General features: G+C 47.9%; 1 protein-coding gene across 1 annotated transcript in view; it reads left to right on the top strand.

The window, feature by feature from the left end:
• Positions 1 to 21,822, top strand: part of LOC137321662 (probable ATP-dependent RNA helicase DDX43) — a 59,998-nt gene that overhangs the window by 29,803 nt on the left and 8,373 nt on the right. Inside the window, 4 exon segments of the mRNA XM_067984164.1 lie at positions 5,230 to 5,330; positions 5,644 to 5,731; positions 6,849 to 6,976; positions 18,529 to 18,638. Of these exon segments, the coding sequence (XP_067840265.1) occupies positions 5,230 to 5,330; positions 5,644 to 5,731; positions 6,849 to 6,976; positions 18,529 to 18,638 (427 nt within the window).

The raw sequence follows: 21,822 nt of genomic DNA, 5'->3' as shown, positions 1-21,822 counted from the left end.
ATCGAATTGGCCGAAGACTGGCTTCCGTGATGGTGGGGATATCGGGAGGAGGCTGAGATGGATTATCCACTCGGCACTTCTGGCTGAAGATGGTTGCAAACGCTTCAGCCTTGTCTTTTGCACTCACGTGCTGGACTCCGCCATCATTGAGAATGGGGATGTTTGCAGAGCCTCCTCCTCCCGTTAGTTGTTTAATTGTCCACCACCATTCACGACTGGATGTGGCAGGACTGCAGAGCTTTGATCTGATCCGTTGGTTGTGGAATCGCTTAGCTCTGTCTATAGCATGTTGCTTCCGCTGTTTAGCATGCATGTAGTCCTGAGTTGTAGCTTCACCAGGTTGGCACCTCATTTTTAGGTACGCCTGGTGCTGCTCCTGGCATGCTCTTCTACACTCCTCATTGAACCAGGGTTGATCCCCTGGCTTGTTGGTAATGGTAGAGTGAGGAATATGCCAGGCCATGAGGTTACAGATTGTGCTGGAATACAATTCTGCTGCCTCTGATGGCCCACAGCGCCTCATGGATGCCCAGTTTTGAGCTGCTAGATCTGTTCTGAATCTATCCCATTTAGCACGATGGTAGTGCCACACAACACGTTGGATGGTGTCCTCAGTGCGAAGACGGGATTTCATCTCCACGAGGACTGTGCGGTGGTCACTCCTACCAATACTGTCATGGACAGATGCATTTGCGACAGGTAGATTGGTGAGGACGAGGTCAAGTAAGTTTTTCCCTCGTGTTGCTTCGCTCACCACCTGCCGCAGGCCCAGTCTGGCAGCTGTGTCCTTCAGGACTCGGCCAGCTCGGTCAGTAGTGGTGCTACCGAGCCACTCTTGGTGATGGACATTGAAGTCCCCCACCCAGAGTACATTTTGTGCCCTTGCTACCCTCAGTGCTTCCTCCAAGTGGTGTTCAACATGGAGGAGGACTGATTCATCAGCTGAGGGAGGACGGTAGGTGGTTATCAGCAGGAGGTTTCCTTGCCCATGTTTGACCTGATGCCATGAGATTTCATGGGGTCCAGAGTCGATGTTGAGGACTCCCAGGGCCACTCCCTCCTGACTGTATATCACTGTACCGCCACCTCTGGTGGGTCTGTCCTGCCGGTGGGACAGGACATACCCAGGGATGGTGATGGAAGAGTCTGGGACGTTGGCTGAAAGATATGATTCTGTGAGTATGGCTATGTCAGGCTGTTGCTTGACTCGTCTGTGGGACAGCTCTCCCAATTTTGGCACAAGTCCCCAGATGTTAGTAAGGAGGACCTTGCAGGGTCGACTGGGCTTGGTGTTTTGCCGTTGTCGTGTCCGGTGCCTACTGGTCCGATGCCGGGTGATCCGTCCGGTTTTATTCTTATTATGACTTTTCGTAGCGAGATTTTACAACTGAGTGGCTTGCTAGGCCATTTCAGAGGGCAATTAAGAATCAACCACATTGCTGTGGGTCTGGAGTCACATATAGGCCAGACCGGGTAAGGGCGGCAGGCTTCCTTCCCTAAAGGACATTCGTGAACCAGATGGTTTTTTTTTTACGACAATCCGGTAGTTTCATGGCCGTCATTACTGATACTAGTATTTTAGTTCCAGATTTTTTTATTTATTTAATTAATTGAATTTAATTAATTAATTGAATTTAAATTCGCCAGCTGCCGTGGCGGGATTTGAACTCATGACTCTGGATTTTAGTCCAGGCCTCTAGATTACTAGCCCAGTAACATAACCACTATGCTACCGTCCCTCATCCCTGCAATCATTCTAGTAAATCTCTTCTGCACCCTCTCTAAGGCCTTCACATCTTTCCTAAAGTGCAGTGCCCAGAACTGGACACAATACTCCAGTTGTGGCCGAACCAGTGTTTTATAAAGGTTCATCATGATTTCCATACTTTTGTACTCTATGCCTCTATTTATAAAGCCCAGGATCCCGTATGCTTTTTAAACCACTTTCTCAACCTGCCCTGCCACCTTCAATATTTGTGCACATAAACCCCCAGATCTCTCTGTTCTTCCACCCCTTTTAGAATTGTGCCCTCTAGTTTATATTGCCTCTCGTTTTTCCTACTGAAATGTAACACTTCGCATTTTTCTGCTTTAAATTTCATCTGCCACGTGTCTGCCCATTTCACCAGCCTATTTATATCCTCTTGAAGTCTATCACGATCCTCCTCACTGTTTACTACCCTTCCAAGCTTTGTGACATCTGCAAATTTTGAAATTGTGCCCCGTACACCCAAATCCAAGAATTTAATATATATCAAGAAAAGCAGAGGTCCCAGCACCGACCCCTAGGGAACACCACTGTGCACCTCCCCCCAGTCCGATAAACCGTTCACCGCTATTCTGTTTCCTTTCACTTAGCCAATTCTCTATCCATGTTGCTACTGCCTCCTTTATTCCATGGACAGCAATCTTGATGAGCCTACCACGTGGCACTTTATCAGATGCCTTTTGAAAGTCTGTACCCACCACATCAACTGCATTGCCCTCATCTACCCTCTGTTACCTCATCAAAAAACTCTGTCAGGGTAGTTAAACACGATTTGCCTTTAACAAATCCGTGCTGGCTTTCCCTAATCAATCCACACTCGTCCAAGTGACTTAATTCTGACCCGGATTATCGTTTCTAAAAGTTTCCCCACCACTGAGGTTAAACTGACTGGCCTATAGTTGCTGGGTTTATCGTTTCACTCTTGTTCAAAAAAGGGTGTAACATTTGCAATTCTCCAGTCCCCTGGCACCACACCCGTATCTAAGGAAGTTTGAAAGTTTATGGCCAGTTCCTCCGCAATTTCCACCCTTACTTCACTCAGCAACCTAGGATGCATCTCATCCGGTCCAGGTGACTTATCTACTTTAAGTACAGCTAGCCTTTCTAGTACCCCTTCTTTATCAATTTTTAGCCCATCCAGTATCTCATCTATATCTTCCTTTACTGAGACTGTGGCATCTTCTTCCTTGGTAAAGACAGATGCAAAGTACTTATTTAGTACCTCGGCCAGCCCCTCTGCCTCCATTCGTAGATCTCCTTTATGGTCCCTAATCGGCCCCACCCCTCCTCTTACTACCCATTTACTATGTACATGCCTGTCGAAGACTTTTGGATTCTCTTTTATGTTGGCCGCCAGTCTATTCTCATACTCTCTCTTTGCCCCTCTCATTTCCTTTTTTTGCCCTGGGCCAATATTTTTCGCTGAACCAACATCACTAAATCAGATTATCTGGTCATTATCACGTTGCTGTTTGTGGGACCTTGCTGTGCGCAAATTGGCTGCCACGTTTCCTACATTTTTACAGTGACTACAGCCAATTAAGTATTTTTGAAGTGTAAAGTGCTTTGGGACTTCCTGAGGTCGTGAAAGGCGCTATATAAATGCAAATTTTTCTTCCTTCGACTGGGACAATCCCACACAGACCAGTAGTGCCATAAATGACAGTCTGACACAGGAGCTTATTTTAGGCTAAGCTGTTTCCAATGAGTCGATTTATTAAGGTGAGAATGGAAAACTTTCCAGTATCAGCACCAAGAACTCACAACTCAGGCATAGCAAAGCTTGATGAGACTAAAAGCTCCCTCTACTCTGCCCTGACAATGTCCCTCAGCTCCAGCCTCAGAAAAGCACCTCCTCCTGCCCCAGTATAGTATTTGTTTCTATCTCCCACACCAGCCACCCATGGGCCTGTCCCCGATTAGGGACATTTGTCCTCTGGACCCATAACCACTAGGCTGAGACTGACCAAATTCATCTCGCATCTTACAGCCAGCTGAGAGAGAGGAGACATTCAGCCCATCAGTCCGGGCTAGATTTGAATGCAGAGGCAAGAGGCTAGCGGCCTATCCAATATTTAAAGATTCTCAAACTTTCACCCTGAGCTTTGCATTCGTGATTCACATTGCTCTTTGGGCTTCTCTCAGTTTAACCAGGTCTTAATAGAATTTCAGTACGCATATCTCTCGGAATTTTAGTCAAACTGCGGAATCAGGAGGTTTCAAAGGATTGAGTTAAGGTATAAATGGCTGGATAAATCCTTCACTGGGATATCAGCAGTGTGTTATCTCTCCAGTAGGTGGCATTTTATTTAAATTTCTCAAGTTTCAGCTGCTTTCATTATTTAGAAAGGAGATTATACAGAGATACAAACATCTGGGCCAAACTTTGTCCAGGAGACTGTGTCGGTCTGGATAGTAAATGTCTGTTCCACTGGGAATGGGGAGATGCAACACAAGTCTCGTCACTTTACACTTTCTGCAAGGGCCACTGGATAGAGGTCAGAGGTGAGAATCCTAGTTGGTTTATTTCCCCTCTCCTCTCAGCTCAGCTCGAGGCTGTCGGTATTTTTATTTATCTATTGACCTGTCGACCGACCTGTCGATCACCCCGGCGTTAACCCAAAGAGTCAAGGTTAAGTGTAGTGTTCAGCTGCAGCGGGGAGTGAGTGCATCAAGTATGCAATGTCATTCAGTCACCATTTTAAAGTTAGACATTCTATTCTTTTATATTTCCATTATAAAAGTGAATATAGCAATTTATAATAGAAACTGCCAATTTAAAGTTGTCTTGGTGCAATTACACAGCCGCCTCCACTGGTGGGAGGGTGTGATTATAACGTGACCAGTTTACAAAGGCAATTCCTATTATAAACATGGACATCGGAATTTCAAAAGTTGACAGGAAGTGTGTTGAGGTGTACGGTTTCTATTATATAAATGTATTTGATATATTAATCGTCCTTGCCAGTAATCAGGCGTTGATTATTGCTCAAACCTACAATGATGCGTTGCTACCTTCAATATTTCACTGTGGACATAATTGCACATCAACGTCTGAGCTTCGATACTTGCCCTGACACTCACTGACTTGTAAAAGCACCCAACTCCCCCTGAACACAGTGCATGTTATAATGGTACCCAATGTACATGTTATAATGGTACCCGATGAGCGCTTTGAGAAGGTAATTACCATGTAGCCATTGCTGGATAGCTACTGCTGCCTGTATAATACTACAATAAACTACTTACCGTGCGCTGCTTTTAAAGTTGTCTGCCATGTGCTTTCAAGGTACGGGATGGATTCTGCGTAACTGTATTTCTGTGCCACACGCAATCAGTCAATAACGAGCCGTCTAAGAACTAAAGCTACTTTTTACTTGAGTCATTTCAGCCAAGAATAGCTTGTGCTGGATAAACCTGTCGTTTTTCCCGGCTAAGTGTATCTTTTCTTCCTTTAAGAGGTGTTGGATGAGGCAGATCGCATGTTGGATATGGGATTTGAACCTCAGATAATGAAGATTATTTTGGACATACGGCCCGATAGACAGACCATCATGACCAGGTAGAAAAAGATAAATGATCTATTCGTCACCCAAAGTAATTATCTGTAGAAATTTCAAATTAATTAATCTTCCTAATAGAAAGACCTTTTCACTGATAGACGTGCTACGATTGGCTCGGTGTTCAGGAAAACAGTGAAACGGGGTGGGGTGAAGAAACAGCACTGAATAGGTGGACATGGCAGTGGACAGTGCTGGAATGGGTCTTTTGTTTATCCTTCATCATTGGAGCAGCTAACGAGAACATAAAGTTACATGCTGAGCTGAGCTATGGGCACCATTATGTGTTGTTAACCCTCTCTCCTCCCTCTACAGTGCTACGTGGCCTGATGGGGTTCGGAGACTATCAAAATCATATCTGAAAAATCCAATGATGGTTTATGTAGGAACTCTGGATTTGGCAGTGAGTACAGAAAAATAAATACTTTTTGTTTTTGTATTCTTTGAGAGTTACTGTGATTTACATTGTGTACCAGAAGCATTGTAAAAGTACATAGCCGTTTATAAATGGAGAGCTTTGATGGTTTTGTTCTGTTGAAGTAGGTTAGGGGTTTGTTATACTACAGGTACCACCAGGACCTGGAGCTCTACACATGCGAATGCAGCTAACATTACCAAAGGTTAAAAATCATTTACAGAGCTGGGCTGCCGGGCAGTTTTTAAACCTGACTCCAAACCCGGCTGTGATTAAGTTGCAGTGAGCGTGAAGACTATCGTCTGGAGCCAGTACAGACCTCGTGACAAAATTACACCGATAGTTCATCAATGCAAAGCCAAAATAATTTTATATTAGCACAAGCGGAGTATTGTCACCAGCCTACGAGACAGGATGAAGAGGCTTAGAGGGTCAAATTATGACAGGTTGCATAAACTTGGTTTGTATTCACTTGATTTTAGAAGGTTATGGGGTGATCTGATCAAGGTGTTTAAAATGTTAAAGGATTCGATAGGGTAGATACAAAGAAATGATTTCCTCTGGTGGGGGAATCCAGAGCTAGGCCATTTGGGAGTGAAATCAGGAAGCATTTTTGTATACAACCGGTAGTGAAAATCAGAAACTCTCTTTCCCCTCCCCTCCCCCCCCCCAAAAGGCTGTCGATGCTGGGGGTCAATTGGAGCTTTCAAGACTGAGATTGATAGCTGTTTGTTGGGTAAGGGTATCAAGGGATATGGAGCAAAGGCGGGTAATTGGAGTTCAGATATAGATCAGCCGTGATCTAATTGAATTGCGAAGCAAGCTCGAGGGGCTGAATTGCCTCTTCCTGTTCCTGTGCTCCTATCAGCTGGTGTGTATATATGGGTAAATTCAATAATCCAGTAGGGAGACAGGGACAAAGGAGGTGACGTCAGAGATAGTGTCAGTTCTCCGACCCGGGAGAGCGGTTTCACTAAATCTACACAATGGTGCCATATACATAATATGTTTGTGCCTTTTATTAAATCACCACACTGAATATGTTTATACGACTGATAAAGTAGCAGAGTGCTTGTCGAAAGATATTTAATCCTGTTTCTTTTAGGCAGTGGAGACTGTGGAACAAAATGTACTGGTTATCCCTGAAGAAGAGAAAAGAAGCTACACACTTCACTTCATTGAATCCATGAAGCCCGAGGACAAAGTCATCATCTTTGTGGGAAGAAAGCTCACGTACGTTCAGTGTTACTTGTGTGGGGCTAATGGTCCTTTCTCAATTCTCTTCTTTGTTTGTTGAATGTCTGAAAGTTTACAAAAGCCCAGAAGATTCTTAGTTGTGGGTTAGCTGCTGCCAAATGAGAGATATTTGGCCCCTGGTAATTGAATTGCCGTGGCTCAGATGGCTTGCTACATTTCATCAGAATAATTTATTGCTCTTGCAGCGAACACCTGAATCGCTGTCATGCAATAGTCCAGCTTAGGACGCAGCAGCGATCAAATGGGCTGATTAAAGAAAGACTTGCATTTCTATAGCACTTTTCATGACCTCAGAACGTCCCAAAGTGCTTTACAGGCCATGAAGTACTTTTGAAGTATGGTCACTGTTATAATGTAGGAAATGCGGCAGGAAATTTGCACACAGCAAGGTCCCATAAACAGCAGTGAGATAAATGACCAGATAATCTGTTTGGTGATGTTGGCTGAGGAATAAATATCGGCCAGGACACCAGGGAGAACTCCACTGCTTATTACAATGGGGGTTGGGAAGAAATTAGTTGTCTGGTTTTCCATATAATTACATCCCCTCTATGGTTGTTTACCTCATTTGTTTCCCCTGTTTTAACACTGTGCCCTACTTAGTGCCAGCAGTATAGCTGGTGGAGTAATGTTAGGAAGCCCTGCACTTAAAGGGTACAGCCACAAGCGGGAATAGTGATAACAGTGTGGGGCTCCTTAACGGTGCATTTCAGGGAGAGGAGAGCATTTCAGTGTAGTGCCCAACAGTCCCCAAATCAAAGTTCAGGGTTTTCTTCAACATCACCTCAGATTAGATTCAGTGGTAACTTTCAGAGAATTGAATATGTACTTGAAAATATGGGAAAAAAGGAAACATTTGCAGGGCTATGGGGAAAAAGCTGGAGAGTGGGACTAATTGGATAGCTCTTTCAAAGAGCCGGCACAGGCACGATGGGCCAAATGGCCTCCTTCTGTGCTGTAAGATTCCATGTTTCCATTAAAATTAAAAACTGTATTTTTGGTCAACTGACTAAGATAACTACGGAAGATTTTCCAGTGTTAAACTTACAGATCTACGGAGAATTCTTTGAAACTTAAAAAAATAACTGATCTTGATTGGGCTGTAGTTCTTGCCAAATCACAAGCTTCTAACTCAGTGGCAGGGTGCTCTATTACTTCTTCTTTACGTAGAATTTACAGCACTGGAACGGGCCATTCGGCCCAATAGGTCTATTTTTTTATTTGTTCATAGGATGTGGGCGTCGCTGGCAAAGCTGGCATTTATTGCCCATTCCTAATTGCCCTTGAGAAGGTGGTGATGAGCCGCCTTCTTGAACCGCTGCAGTCCGTATGGTGAAGGTTCTCCCACAGTGCTGTTAGGTAGGTAGTTCCAGGATTTTGACCTAGCGACGATGAAGGAAAGGTGCACTCAGCCATATTTCCAAGTCGGGATGGTGTGTGACTTGGAGGGGAACGTGCAGGTGGTGTTGTTCCCATGTGCCTGCTGCCCTTGTCCTTCTAGGTGGTAGAGGTCGCGGGTTTGGGAGATGCTGTCGAAGAAGCCTTGGTGAGTTGCTGCAGTGCATCCTGTAGATGGTACACATTGCAGCCACGGTGTGCCGGTGGTGGAGGGAGTGAATGTTTACGGTGGTGTATGGGATGCCAATCAAGCAGGCTGCTTTGTCCTGGATGGTGTCGAGCTTCTTCGGTGTTGTTGGAGCTGCATTCATCCAGGCAAGTGGAGAGTATTCCATCACACTCCTGACTTATGCCTTGTAGATGGTGGAAAGGCTTTGGGGAGTCAGGAGGTGAGTCACTTGCCGCAGAATACCCAGCCTCTGACCTGCTCTTGTAGCCACAGTATTTATGTGGCTGGTCCAGTTAAGTTTCTGGTCAATGGTAACCCCCAGGATGTTGATGGTGGGGGATTCGGCGATGGTAATGCCGTTGAATGTCAAGGGGAGGTGGTTGGACACTCTCTTGTTGGAGATGGTCATTGTCTGGCATTTGTCTGGCACGAATGTTACTTGCCACTTATCAGCCCAAGCCTGAATGTTGTCCAGGTCTTGCTGCATGCGGGCACGGACTGCTTCATTATCTGAGGGGTTGCGAATGGAACTGAACACTGCAATCATCAGCGAACATCCCCATTTCTGACCTTATGATGGAGAGAAGGTCATTGATGAAGCAGCTGAAGGCCTACAACACTGCCCTGAAGAACTCCTGCAGCAATGTCCTGGGGCTGAGATGATTGGCCTCCAACAACCACTATCATCTTCCTTTGTGCTAGGTATGACTCCAGTCACTGGAGAGTTTTCCCCCTGATTTCCATTGACTTCAATTTTACTAGGGCTCCTTGATGCCACACTCTGTCAGATGCTGCCTTGATGTCGAGGGCAGTCACTCTCACTTCACCTCTGGAATTCAGCTCTTTTGTCCATGTTTGGACCAAGGCTGGAATGAGGACTGGAGCCGAGTGGTCCTGGCGGAACCCAAACTGAGCATCCGTGGGCAGCTTATTGGTGAGTCAGTGCCATTTGATAGCACTGTCGACGACACCTTCCATCACTGATGATTGGGAGCAGATTGATGGGGCGGTAATTGGCCAGAGTGGATTTGTCCTACTTTTTGTGGACAGGACATACCTGGGCAATTTGCCACTTTGTTGGGTAGATGCCGGTGTTGTAGCTGTACTGGAACAGCTGGGCAAGAGGCGCGGCTAGTTCTGAAGCACAAATCTTCAGCACTACAGCTGGATATTGTCAGGGCCCATAGCCTTTGCTGTATCCAGTGCACTCAGCCATTTCTTGATATCATGTGGAGTGAATCGAATTGGCTGAAGACTGGCTTCTGTGATGGTGGGGATATCGGGAGGATGGATCACCCACTTTACACTTCTGGCTGAAGATGGTTGCAAATGCTTCAGCCTTGTCTTTTGCACTCACATGCTGGACTCTGCCATCATTGAGGATGGGGATGTTCACGGAGCCTTCTCCTCCCGTTAGTTGTTTAATTGTCCACCATTCACGACTGGATGTGGCAGGACTGCAAAGCTTTGATCTGATCCGTTGGTTGTGGGATGGCTTGGCTCTGTCTATAGCATGTTGCTTCCGCTGTTTAGCATGCATGTAGTCCTGTGTTATAGCTTCACCAGGTTGGCACTTCATTTTTAGGTAAGCGTGGTGCTGCTCCTGGCATGCTCTTCCACACTCCTCATTGAACCAGGGTTGATGGTAATGGTGGAGTGAGGGATATGATGGGCCATGAGGTTACAGATTGTGCTGGAATACAATTCTGCTGCTGATGGCCCACAGCGCCTCATGGATGCTCAGTTTTGAGCTGCTGGATCTGTTCTGAATCTATCCCATTTAGCACGATGATAGTGCCACACAACATGTTGGATGGTGTCCTCAGTGTGAAGACGGCACTTCGTCTCCACAAGGATTGTGCAGTGGTCACTCCTACCAATACTGTCATGGACAGATGCATCTGTGACAGGTAGATTGGTGAGGACAACATCAATGCCGGTGTTTATGCTCCACATGGGCCTCCTCCCACCTTCATCTCCCCCTATCAGCATAACTTTTCGTTGCCTATGCTGTTTCTCGTTGCCTATACTGTAGTGATAGGGGATATTATAGTCAGGGGGATAGACACTGTTCTCTGCAGCCGCGACCAGGAGTCCCGAAGGCTGCGTTGCCTGCCCGGTGCCAGGGTTAAGGACATCTTCTTGAGGCTGGAAAAGAACTTGGAGCATGAGGGGGAAAATCCAGTTGTCGTGGTCCACGTAGGAACCAACGACATAGGTAGAACTAGGAATGTGGTTCTGCTGAGACAGTTTAAGGCGCTAGGGTCTAAATTAATAAGTGGGACCTCAAAGGTAATAATCTCTGGATTGCTACTGGAGCCACGTGCAAATTGGCATAGGGTCAAACAGATCAGAGAGTTAAGTGATTGGCTGAAAGAGTGGTGTGGGAGACAAGGGTTTCGATTCATGGGGCACTGGCACCAGTACTGGTGAAAGAGGGAGCTGTACTGTTGGGACGGGCTCCACTTAAACTGTGCTGGGACCAGTGTCCTGGCAAATAGAATAACTAGGGCTGTAGACAGGGCTTTAAACTAAAAAAGGGTTGTGGAGGTGGTGGATGGTCAGTTGAGCCGAAATTTAGAAATCTAGAGAGAAAAGTCAAGGCAACAGAGCAGTGTAATGATTTGGGTAAAGATAAGCAGAGTGCGGCAGGAAGGGACAGAGTGTTTAACAGTAATAGTGCATCAGCAAATAAGGTCAAAGCAGGGAAAAATTGGAGAAAGTTGAAACTACAGTTTCTTTATCTGAATGCATGAAGCATTCGTAACAAGATAGATGAATTAATGGCACAAATAGAGATAAATGGGTTTGGTCTGATAGCCATTACAGAGACATGGTTGCAAGGTGACCACGGTTGGAACTAAATATTTCAAGATACTTGATGTTTCGAAAAGACAGACAAAATGGAAAAGGAGGGGGTGTAGCCCTGATAATAAAAGATGATTATAAGGACAGTGGTGAGAAAGGATCTTGGCTCTGAAGATCAGGAAGTAGAATCAATATGGGTGGAGGTAAGAAATAATAAGAGGCAGAAAACACTGGTGGGAGTAGTTTATAGGCCCCCTAACAGTAGTTATACTGTTGGACAGAGTATTAATCAAGAAATGAGGAGCTTGTAACAAAGGTAATGCAATAAACGTGAGGGACTTTAATCTACATATAGTCTGGATAAATCAAATTGGCAAAGGCAGTCTGGAGGACAAGTTCATGAAATGTATTGGAGACTGTTTCCTAGAACAAAACGTCATGGAACCAACCAGGAAACAGGCTATTTTAGATCTTGTATTGTGTAATGAGACAGGGTTAATTAGTAATCTCACAGTAAAGGATCCTCTGGGGAAGAGTGATCATAATATGAAAGAATTTCACATTGAGTTTGAGAGTGAAGTACTTAAGTCTGAAACTAGAGTCTTAAACTTAAATAAAGCCAATTACATAGGTATGAGGGGCAAGTTGACTAAGATAGATTGGGAAATTAGATTAAAAGGTATGATGGTAGATAAGCAATGGCAAACATTTGAAGAAATATTTCAATATTCTCAACGAATATACATTCCATTGAGAAATAAAATCTCCACAGGAAAAGTGATTCATCCTTGGCTAACTAAAGTTGTTAAGGATAGTGTTAGATTAAAAGAGGCTTATAATGTTGCCAAGAAGAGTAGTAAGCCTGATGATTGGGAGAGTTTTAGAAACCAGCAAAGGACAACCAAAAAATTGATAAAAAGGGAGAAAATACAATATGAAAGTAAACTAGCAAGAAATATAAAAACAGATTGTAAGAGCTTCTACAAGTATGTAACAAGGAAGAGATTAGCGAAAGTAAACTTTGGTTCCTTAGAGGCTAAGACAGGAGAAATTATAATGGGGAATAAGGAAATGGCAGAGACATTAAACAAATATTTTATTTCTGTCTTCACAATAGAAGACACAAAAAGCATACCAGAAATAGTGGGGAACCAAGGTGAGAGTGAGGAACTTAAAGTAATTAATATCAGTAGAGAAAAAGTACTGGAGAAACCAATGACACTAAAAGCCGATAAATCCCCTGGACCTGATGACCAACATCCTAGGGTTCTAAAAGAGTTGGCTGCAGAGATAGTGGATGCATTGGTTATGATCTTCCAAAATTCCCTAGATTCTAGAACGGTCCCCGTGGATTGGAAGCTAACAAATTTGACCCCGCTATTCAAGAAAGGAAGGAACTACAGGCCAGTTAGCCTGACATCGATCGTTGGGAAAATGCTGGAATCCATTATTAAGGAAATGGTAACAGGGCACTTCGAAAATCATAAAATATTTAGCCAGTGTCAACATGGCTTTATGAAAGGGAAATCATGTTTGACAAATCTATTAGAGTTTTTTGAGGATGTAACTAGCAGGGGAACCAGTAGATGTCATATATTTGGATTTTCAAAAGGCATTCAATAAGTTGCCTCATAAAAGGTTGTTACACAAGGTAAGAGCTCATGGGTTTGGGGGTAATATATTAGCATTGATTGGTTAAAGGACAGAAAACAGAGAGTAGGGATAAATGGGTCATTTTCAGGCTGGCAGGCTGTAGCTCGTGGGGTGCCGCAAGGATCGGTGCTTTGGCCCCAGCTATTTACAATCTATATTAATGACTTAGATGAAGGGACTGAGTGTATTGTATCCAAATTTACTGACTATACAAAGCTAGGTGGGAAAGTAAGCTGTGATGAGGACATAAAGGCGTGATTTTGACCCCGAGCTGCGAAGGGGGAGGGGGAGTCAAATTGCGAACGGGAAACCTGGCAGTACGGTTTTCCCGGACGTCCTTACAATTTTGACGTAAGGACAGCTTTTATTTTTTTTTTGTTGATTTCCCGTCCGACTGACCGGCCTGATTGACAGACAGTTCTCAGTCGGACAGGAGGCCAGTCAGGGAGAGGACGTCTTCAGGTAAGTCTGCAGGTAAGTCTTTGTTTGAATAGATGGGATGGGGGAGCATGGGTCGTGGGTTGGGATGGAGAGCCCGGTGGGCATGGGAGTCACCGGGGGGGGGGGGGTGTCATGATCGGGGGTTATTGCATGGGGTCCGTGATCACTGGGGGGGGGAAATCTGGTGTCATCGGTGGGCCCGCGATCATTGGGGAGGGAAATCAGGGGTCTGCGATCATTGTGGGGGGGGGGATCGGGGATCATAGCGGGGGTCCGCGATCGTTGAAGGGGATTTGGGGGTCCGCGATCTATGGGCGGGGTATCAGGTCATCCCGGAGGTCCACGATCGTTGGGGGGTATGGAAAAGAGAAAGCCTGGGAATCCCGGCCCCCAGGGGTTGAAATTGGAAACGCTGGAAAAATGGAGACCTGCAGCCTCCTTGAAAGGTTTAATCACCAACCCACCTCCTGGAAGTGGGTTGCGATTTTGAATGCCCCACCCCCAACCTGTCCATTTTTCCTTTTTAAAATTGTGCCCAAAGAGTCTGCAAAGGGACATAGACAGGTTAAGTGAGTGGGCAAGAAGGTGGCAGATGGTGTATAATGTAGGGAAATGTGAGGTTATTCACTATGGTAAGAAGTTTAGAAAAACAGAATATTTTTTAAATGGTGAAAAACTATTAAATGTTGGTGTTCAGAGAGACTTAGGTGTCCTTGTACAAGAAACACAGGAAGTTAACATGCTACAGCAAGCTATTAGGAAAGCAAATGACAAGTTGGCCTTTATTGCAAGGGAGTTGGAGTACAGGAGTAAGGAAGTCTTAATACAGTTGTAAAGGGCTTTAGTGAGACCTCACCTCGAGTACTGCATATAGTTTTGGTCTCCTTATCGAGGGAAGGATATACTTGCCTTAGAGGCGGTGCAACGAAGGTTCACTAGATTAATTCCTGGGATGAGAGGGTTGTCCTATGAGGAGCGATTGAGTAGAATGGGCCTGTACTCCCTGGAGTTTAGAAGAATGAGCAATGATCTTGTTGAAACATATAAGATTCTGAGGGGGTTTGACATGGTCAATGCTGAGCGGTTGTTTTTCCTGGCTGGAGAGTCTAGAACTAGAGGGCATAGTTGCAGGATAAGGGGTCGGCCATTTAGGACTGAGATGAGGAGGAATTTCTTCACCCAGAGGGTTATGAATCTTTGGAATTCTCTACCCCAGAGGCCTGTGGATGCTCAGTCATTGAATATAGTCAAGGCTGAGATGGATGGATTTTTGGACTGTAAGGGAATCAAGGGATATGGGGATCGGGCGAGAAAGTGGACTTGAGGTCGAAGGTCAGCCATAATCTGATTGAATGGCAGAGCAGGTTCGAGGGGCCGTATGGAATAATCCAGCTATTTCTTATGTTTTTATGTTCTTATGCTGGTCTTCGCTGCCTATGCTGGTCCTCGTTGTTTGTCTTCCCCCAACCCTTAGCTCCACTGCGTCCCAATTTTAGCTGCACTGTTTTGGGGAGGCCTGTTGTAATGGTGTAGGGGGACGAGGGGCGAAGTTGGGGATATTGGCCCTCCAGCTGCTCTAGTACACCTGGTGTGGCTCAGAGCAGCACCACGAGCAGGGCAATCAAAGCTGATTATTTACCTCATTTTGTGAACATTCAATCTACCTTGTTTCTGGACTTGTGATGGCATTGTGTTGGAATCTTTATTGTAACTAGCATGTGGGATTTCAGGATTCTGAGTGGAAAGGGTTAATGTAATCCAGTCGTTCATTGGGAGTTCTATTTGTGGAATGATGAGGATAGAATAGGAAAAGGCTGTTCGGCCCTTTCCACTGATGAGTTCAATCCTTACAACGGAGACTTTTACAGTAAAATGTCTTGTCGTCTTCATCTACAAACTGCTCCTCGGCGCTGTCATTCTCAGACATGGGATCAGGGTCCCAATATATGCTGACGACGCCCAGTTCCACCTCACCACTACCTTTCAACCACTCCACTGCCTCTGATTAGTCAGGCTGATTGTCCAACATCCAGTTTTGGATGAGCTGCAATTTCCTCCAGTTAAACATCAGGAAGATCAAAGCCATGGTCTTCGGTCCACTGCCACAAACTCTGTTCCTTCGCCAGTGATTCCGTCCCCTCCAGACTGTTCGCAACCTTTGCATCCTATTGGACCCAGAGCTGAGCTTCCACTCCATCACCAAGGTTGCCTACACTTCCACCTCCATAACATCGCCCGCCTCCGCCCCTGCCTCAGCTCATCTGCTGCTGAAAATCCCATCCTTGTTTTTGTCACTTCAAATATTCAATGCTGTCCTGGATGGCCTCCCATCTTCCACTCTGCGTAAACTGCAGCTCATCCAAAACTCTGCTGCCGTATCATAGCCCACTGACCCATCACCCCATGCATGTCCCTGGGGGTAAATTTTAACCCCCAAGAACGGGTGGGTTGGGGACGGGTGGGGAGTAAAAATACTCTGTTTTCAGAGCGGCACAGCATTCCGGCTCCAACACACCAGCTTCTGGGTATAACCCAGGCAGGTTTGTCTGCGGGTGGAGGGAGAGCGGACACCAGGAAGTCACGCCCCACTTAAAGCCGCGGGCCGATACTATGCAGGAGCAATCCAGCTAGTCCCACTGCCCCGCTCTATCCCCGTAGCCCTGCACGTTTTTTCATTTCAAGTACTTATCCTGTTCCCTTTTGAAGGCCATGATTGAATCTGCCTCCACCACCCCTCGGGCAGTGCATTCCAGATCCTAACCACTCGCTGTGTTTAAAAAAAAAATAAAAAAAGTTTTTCCTCATGTCACCTTTGGTTCTTTTGCCAATCACCTTAAATCTATGTCCTGTGGTCCTTGACCCTTCCGCCAATGGGAACAGTTTCTCTCCATCTATTCTGTCTAGACTCTTCATGATTTTGAATACCTCTATCAAATCTCGTCGCTACCGTCTCTGTTCCAAGGAGAACAACCTCAGCTTCCACGTAACTAAAGTCCCTCATCCCTGGAATCTTGGAAATATATCTAGTAAATCTTTTCTGCACCCTCTCTAAGGCCTTCACATCTTTCCAAAAGTGCGGTGCCCAGAACTGGATACAATACTCCAGTTGTGGCCGAACCAGTGTTTTATAGCTCCCTGAGGAGCCCAACAAGTTCACCTGGCCGACAGCCAACCCCTGTCCCCGATGTCCGATGCTGGCTGGAACCCCCCCCCCCCCCACCATGTCCGATGCTGGCTGGACCCCTCTTTTCCTCCCCCCCTCCCCCACACCCACCCCCGCCACATGTCATCCGCGTCCCCCCAACTCCCTCCCCCTCCCCTCCAATTGTGGCGCACTCAATAACCTTCGGGTTTCCCGTGCAAATATCTGCGGACATCTGGGTTACCTGGCTCGGAGTAAAAATTATGCCCCTGGTCTCCCCAATGCCTCCAATTTAACAGTCTCATTCTGGTGTTTAAATCCCTCCATTGCCTCACCCCTCCCTATCTCTGTAACCTTCTCCAGTTCCCTGCTCCCCTCAACTTTTTGTTTCTTTAACTCTGGCCCCTTGTGCATCCCTTACTCCTTTCGCCCCACAATTGGCGGCCGTCCCTTCAGCTGCCAGGGCCCTAAGCTCTGGAATTTCCTCCCTAGACCCCCCTGACTCTCTACCTCTCCTCCTTAAAACCTACCTCTTTGGCCAAGCCTTTGGTCACCTGTCCTAATCTCTTCTTTGACTTAGCGTCCATTTTTGTTTGATTACACTCCTATGAAGTGCCTTGGGACATTCTTCTACGCATAAAGGCGCTATATAAATGTAGATTGTTGTATATCAGATTATATAATGTGGTCATGTTTCATACGAAACAATTCTAGAAAAAATTGTCCAGAAATTTTAGTTTCATTTCTGCTGAATCGAAACCCAAGAGCTCAAAATACCTAACTCATGACATTGTCAAAACATGCCTTTGGTAAAAATGTCAGCATCAGCAGAATATAGAAAGTTCAGAGGGGAAGTGAAAAAGGAAATAAGAGGGGCAAAGAGAGAGTATGAGAATAGACTGGTGGCTAACATAAAAGGGAATCCAAAAATCTTCTACAGGCATGTAAACAGTAAATGGGTCGTAAGAGGAGGTGTGGGGCCGATTAGGGACCAAAAAGGAGATCTATGCTTGGAGGCAGAGGGCATGGCTGAGGTACTAAATGAGTACTTTACATCTATCTTTACCAAGGAAGATGGTGCTGCCAAAGTCTCAGTAAAGGAAGAGGTAGTTGAGATACTGGATGGGCTAAAAATTGATAGAAGATGCTAGATTTAAGGTGATTGCCAGAAGAACCAAAGGTGACATGAGGAAAACCTTTTTTACACAGCGAGTGGTTGGGATCTGGAATGCACTGCTCGAGGAGGTGGTGGAGGCAGATTCAATCATGGCCTTCAAAAGGGAACTGGATAAGTACCTGAAGGGAAAAAATGTGCAGGGCTACAGGGATAGGGCGGGGCAGTGGGACTAGCTGGATTGCTCTTGTATAGAGCCGGCGTGGACTTGATGGGCTGAAATGGCTTCCTTCCGTGCTGTAATGATTCTATCAGGCAGGAGACTGGCTAGTTCGTGGGAAACCCAAACAGCACAGACTGCTTTGTGGGTTTGTAACCTGCAGGCAGAATGTGTCATTCAGTGGAGTCTGCGAGAATTCACGGCCTGTTAACCCCTTGGTTTCTGATTTTATTTGAACCATGACATGGAAATGTGTTCTGATCTCCTACAAACTCTATCAAAATGATTTTTGGTAAATATTTAGCCTGAATGCTGATCTAAATTGCGAATAGGAGAAATGTGTTGAACCAGCCGGGCAAGAGGAAGCACCTGCTTAAACCAAATGCATGTTCATTTTATAAAGTATCTGTAGAACATGAGGAGGAGCTGATAACATCCTGCATTTGACAGTAAATCTATGCAACGAGTGCTTGACAGTGGGGGGTGAGGGCTACAGGCACTGCTCATAATCTTTCTTCCTTTTAGTCTGAATGTTTTTATTGCGTAACTAATTAAATATTGATTCTTCCTCACCTCATTGTAGAGCCGATGACTTGTCAAGTGATTTCAGTCTTCAGGGGATCCCAGTCCAGTCTCTTCATGGGGACCGAGAACAGTGTGACCGCGAACAGGCCCTGGAAGATTTTAAGGAAGGTACCTCAAAGGGGGATTTCTGTAACCTCAAAACAGTTTGGGTTGGGACAGTTATATATCAAGTAAAAGATTTCCACACATCTTGTAAATTTGAGCTGATGCTGACTCGTCAACTACTTGGCAGCTTTCAGAGTTCAGTTTTTTGTTATTTCTAGTTCTCTGCTGGTTCTATACCCCTCCCCCATGCACCTTGTGACATGTTCTTCCATTGCCTTTGTTCTTGGAGAACGCAGACTAGTTATCAAGTGTGCAAGGCTGTATAACAAGTGGCCATGTATTAACATGGCCTGTGTCACTTCACTGAGCTTCAGAACAGAGCCCCTCTGGAGCAGCAATCCCGGCCCACCCACCACGTACAAATCTTTATCAGGTTCAGTTTAATGGGAGGAACGTTTGAGAAGGTGATTAAAGACTGGGTTGCCAACTCTGGTTGGACGTATTCCTGGAGGTTTCATCACATGACCTCCAGCCTCCAATCGCCCTGCCCAGTCCAAACAGCCTTTTTTCCCCATCTCGAATATTTTTGCAACTAATAAACAAAGGTGTTCAAAGAAAATAAAAGGAATGCTATTTATTTTAATGCCCCGATGATTTTTCTCCCTGATTTGCTCGAAGCAGTGTCCAGGAGATTAATCTTTAATTCCTGGAGTCTCCAGGACATTCCTGGAGGGTTGGAACCCCCCCCTTACTGAAGAGCTTGGTTGCAAGACAGAATGTTAAGGAAGAGAATTGCAGAGAGTAGGCATAGTGCCACCTTGGAAGGATCTGCTGGAACATTGAGACGCAGAGTGAAGAGGCTTGAATTTCAGGAGGAGGAAGTAACAGAAGCGGAGTGTTTTTGTCCGTAGTTTAATGTTTTACACTGTGCAGTTTAAAAAGCAGCTTCCTTCATGACCGTCACTGCCCTCAATAGTTTCCGCCACTGCATGCTGAGAAATTGTGTCTCTCTGGCCCGACCTGAAGCAAATTAGAAGGAAACCAGTCACGCTGTTGGTTACTGACGGGCTCAGGTCCTTTGAGCGCATTTCCCTGGGCAGAATGAGCTTGTAGTGGGTCGGATCACATGGGGGAGAGACGACCACAGATTCGTCGAACTGATTAAATAAAGCAGGCAGGCTGCCTCCTCAATTTCTTCACATCCCTCCGGCTCTTCACCTCTTTCCCCATCTCCCTCTGGCTCCTCGTCCCTTTTTCTTTCCCCATCTCCCCCCCCGCCCCGCCCCACCCAAACCTCCCTCGGGCTCCTCGTCCCTTTCCCCATCTCCCCCCGCAGTTCCTCGCCCCTTTTCTTCACTTTGCCCCAGAGCCATCCAGCTCCCCAATGGTCTGGTTGAAACATAGTGGGTATTGAGGACTGGCACAGTAAGAAAATGTCATGACTGTTGCCAGGAAACTGGGCACAGACCTGCCTGACTCATTGCCTGTGATCAGAAAGGGGGGGGCATGGAGGGGGCCCCGAGCCGGGGTTGGGTGGGGGCGACGACTCCAGGGGGAGGTGGGGACGTCGAGTTTTGTTGCATATTTGTGGGCTGATCTTGAGAGAAGCTGACCCAGGATCAACCTGAGACCCCCCTCCCCTGCCCTTGCTCGGTATGACCTGAGACCCCCCCTCTCCTACCCTTTCTTCTTATGACTCTCCCGCCTCTGCCCGCTCTGTGTGATGACCTCCCCCCCCCCCCCCCCCGCTCTGTGTGAATGACCTCCCGCCCCCCCCCGCTCTGTGTGATGACCTCCCGCCCCCCCTCCCCTCCCGCTCTGTGTGATGACCTCCCGCCCCCCCTCCCCCTCCCGCTCTGTGTGATGACCTCCCGCCCCCCCTCCCCCCCCCCGCTCTGTGTGATGACCTCACGCCCCCCCCTCCCCCCCCCCCGCTCTGTGTGATGACCTCCCGCCCCCCCCTCCCCCCCCCGCTCTCTGTGTGATGACCTCCCGCCCCCCCTCCCCCCCCCGCTCTGTGTGATGACCTCACGCCCCCCCTCCCCCCTCCGCTCTGTGTGATGACCTCCCACCCCCCCTCCCCCCCGCTGTGTGATGACCTCCCACCCCCCCTCCCCCCCCGCTCTGTGTGATGACCTCCCGCCCCCCCCGCTCTGTGTGATGACCTCCCGCCCCCCCTCCCCCCCCGCTCTGTGTGATGACCTCCCGCCCCCCGCTCTGTGTGATGACCTCCCGCCCCCCCTCCCCCGTGATGACCTCCCGCCCCCCCTCCCCCCCCGCTCTGTGTGATGACCTCCCGCCCCCCCTCGCTCTGTGTGATGACCTCCTGCCCCCCCTCCCCCCCCGCTCTGTGTGATGACCTCCCGCCCCCCCCGCTCTGTGTGATGACCTCCCGCCCCCCCTCCCCCCCCGCTCTGTGTGATGACCTCCCGCCCCCCCTCCCCCCCCGCTCTGTGTGATGACCTCCCGCCCCCCCTCCCCCCGCTCTGTGTGATGACCTCCCTCCCCCCCCCCGCTCTGTGTGATGACCTCCCGCCCCCCCTCCCCCCCCGCTCTGTGTGATGACCTCCCGCCCCCCTCTCCCCCTCCGCTCTGTGTGATGACCTCCCGCCCCCCCTCTCCCCCCCGCTCTGTGTGATGACCTCCCGCCCCCCCTCCCCCCCGCTCTGTGTGATGACCTCCCTCCCCCCCCCGCTCTGTGTGATGACCTCCCGCCCCCCCTCCCCCCCCCGCTCTGTGTGATGACCTCCCGCCCCCCCCGCTCTGTGTGATGACCTCCCGCCCCCCCTCCCCCCGCTCTGTGTGATGACCTCCCGCCCCCCCTCCCCCCCCCCGCTCTGTGTGATGACCTCCCGCCCCCCCCCGCTCTGTGTGATGACCTCCCTCCCCCCCTCCCCCCCGCTCTGTGTGATGACCTCCCGCCCCCCCTCCCCCCCCCGCTCTGTGTGATGACCTCCCGCCCCCCCTCCCCCCCCCCGCTCTGTGTGATGACCTCCCGCCCCCCCTCCCCCCCGCTCTGTGTGATGACCTCCCGCCCCCCCTCCCCCCTCCGCTCTGTGTGATGACCTCCCGCCCCCCCTCCCCCCCCCGCTCTGTGTGATGACCTCCCGCCCCCCCTCCCCCCCCGCTCTGTGTGATGACCTCCCGCCCCCCTCCCCCCCCCGCTCTGTGTGATGACCTCCCGCCCTCCCCCCGCTCTGTGTGATGACCTCCCGCTCCCCCCTCCCCCCGCTCTGTGTGATGACCA

The sequence above is a fragment of the Heptranchias perlo genome, chromosome 5 (genome assembly GCF_035084215.1).
Source record: "Heptranchias perlo isolate sHepPer1 chromosome 5, sHepPer1.hap1, whole genome shotgun sequence".
NCBI classification, from domain to species: Eukaryota; Metazoa; Chordata; class Chondrichthyes; order Hexanchiformes; family Hexanchidae; genus Heptranchias; species Heptranchias perlo.
Note: the sequence above shows the minus strand (reverse complement) of the source record. Positions and strands in the feature narration are given on the sequence as shown.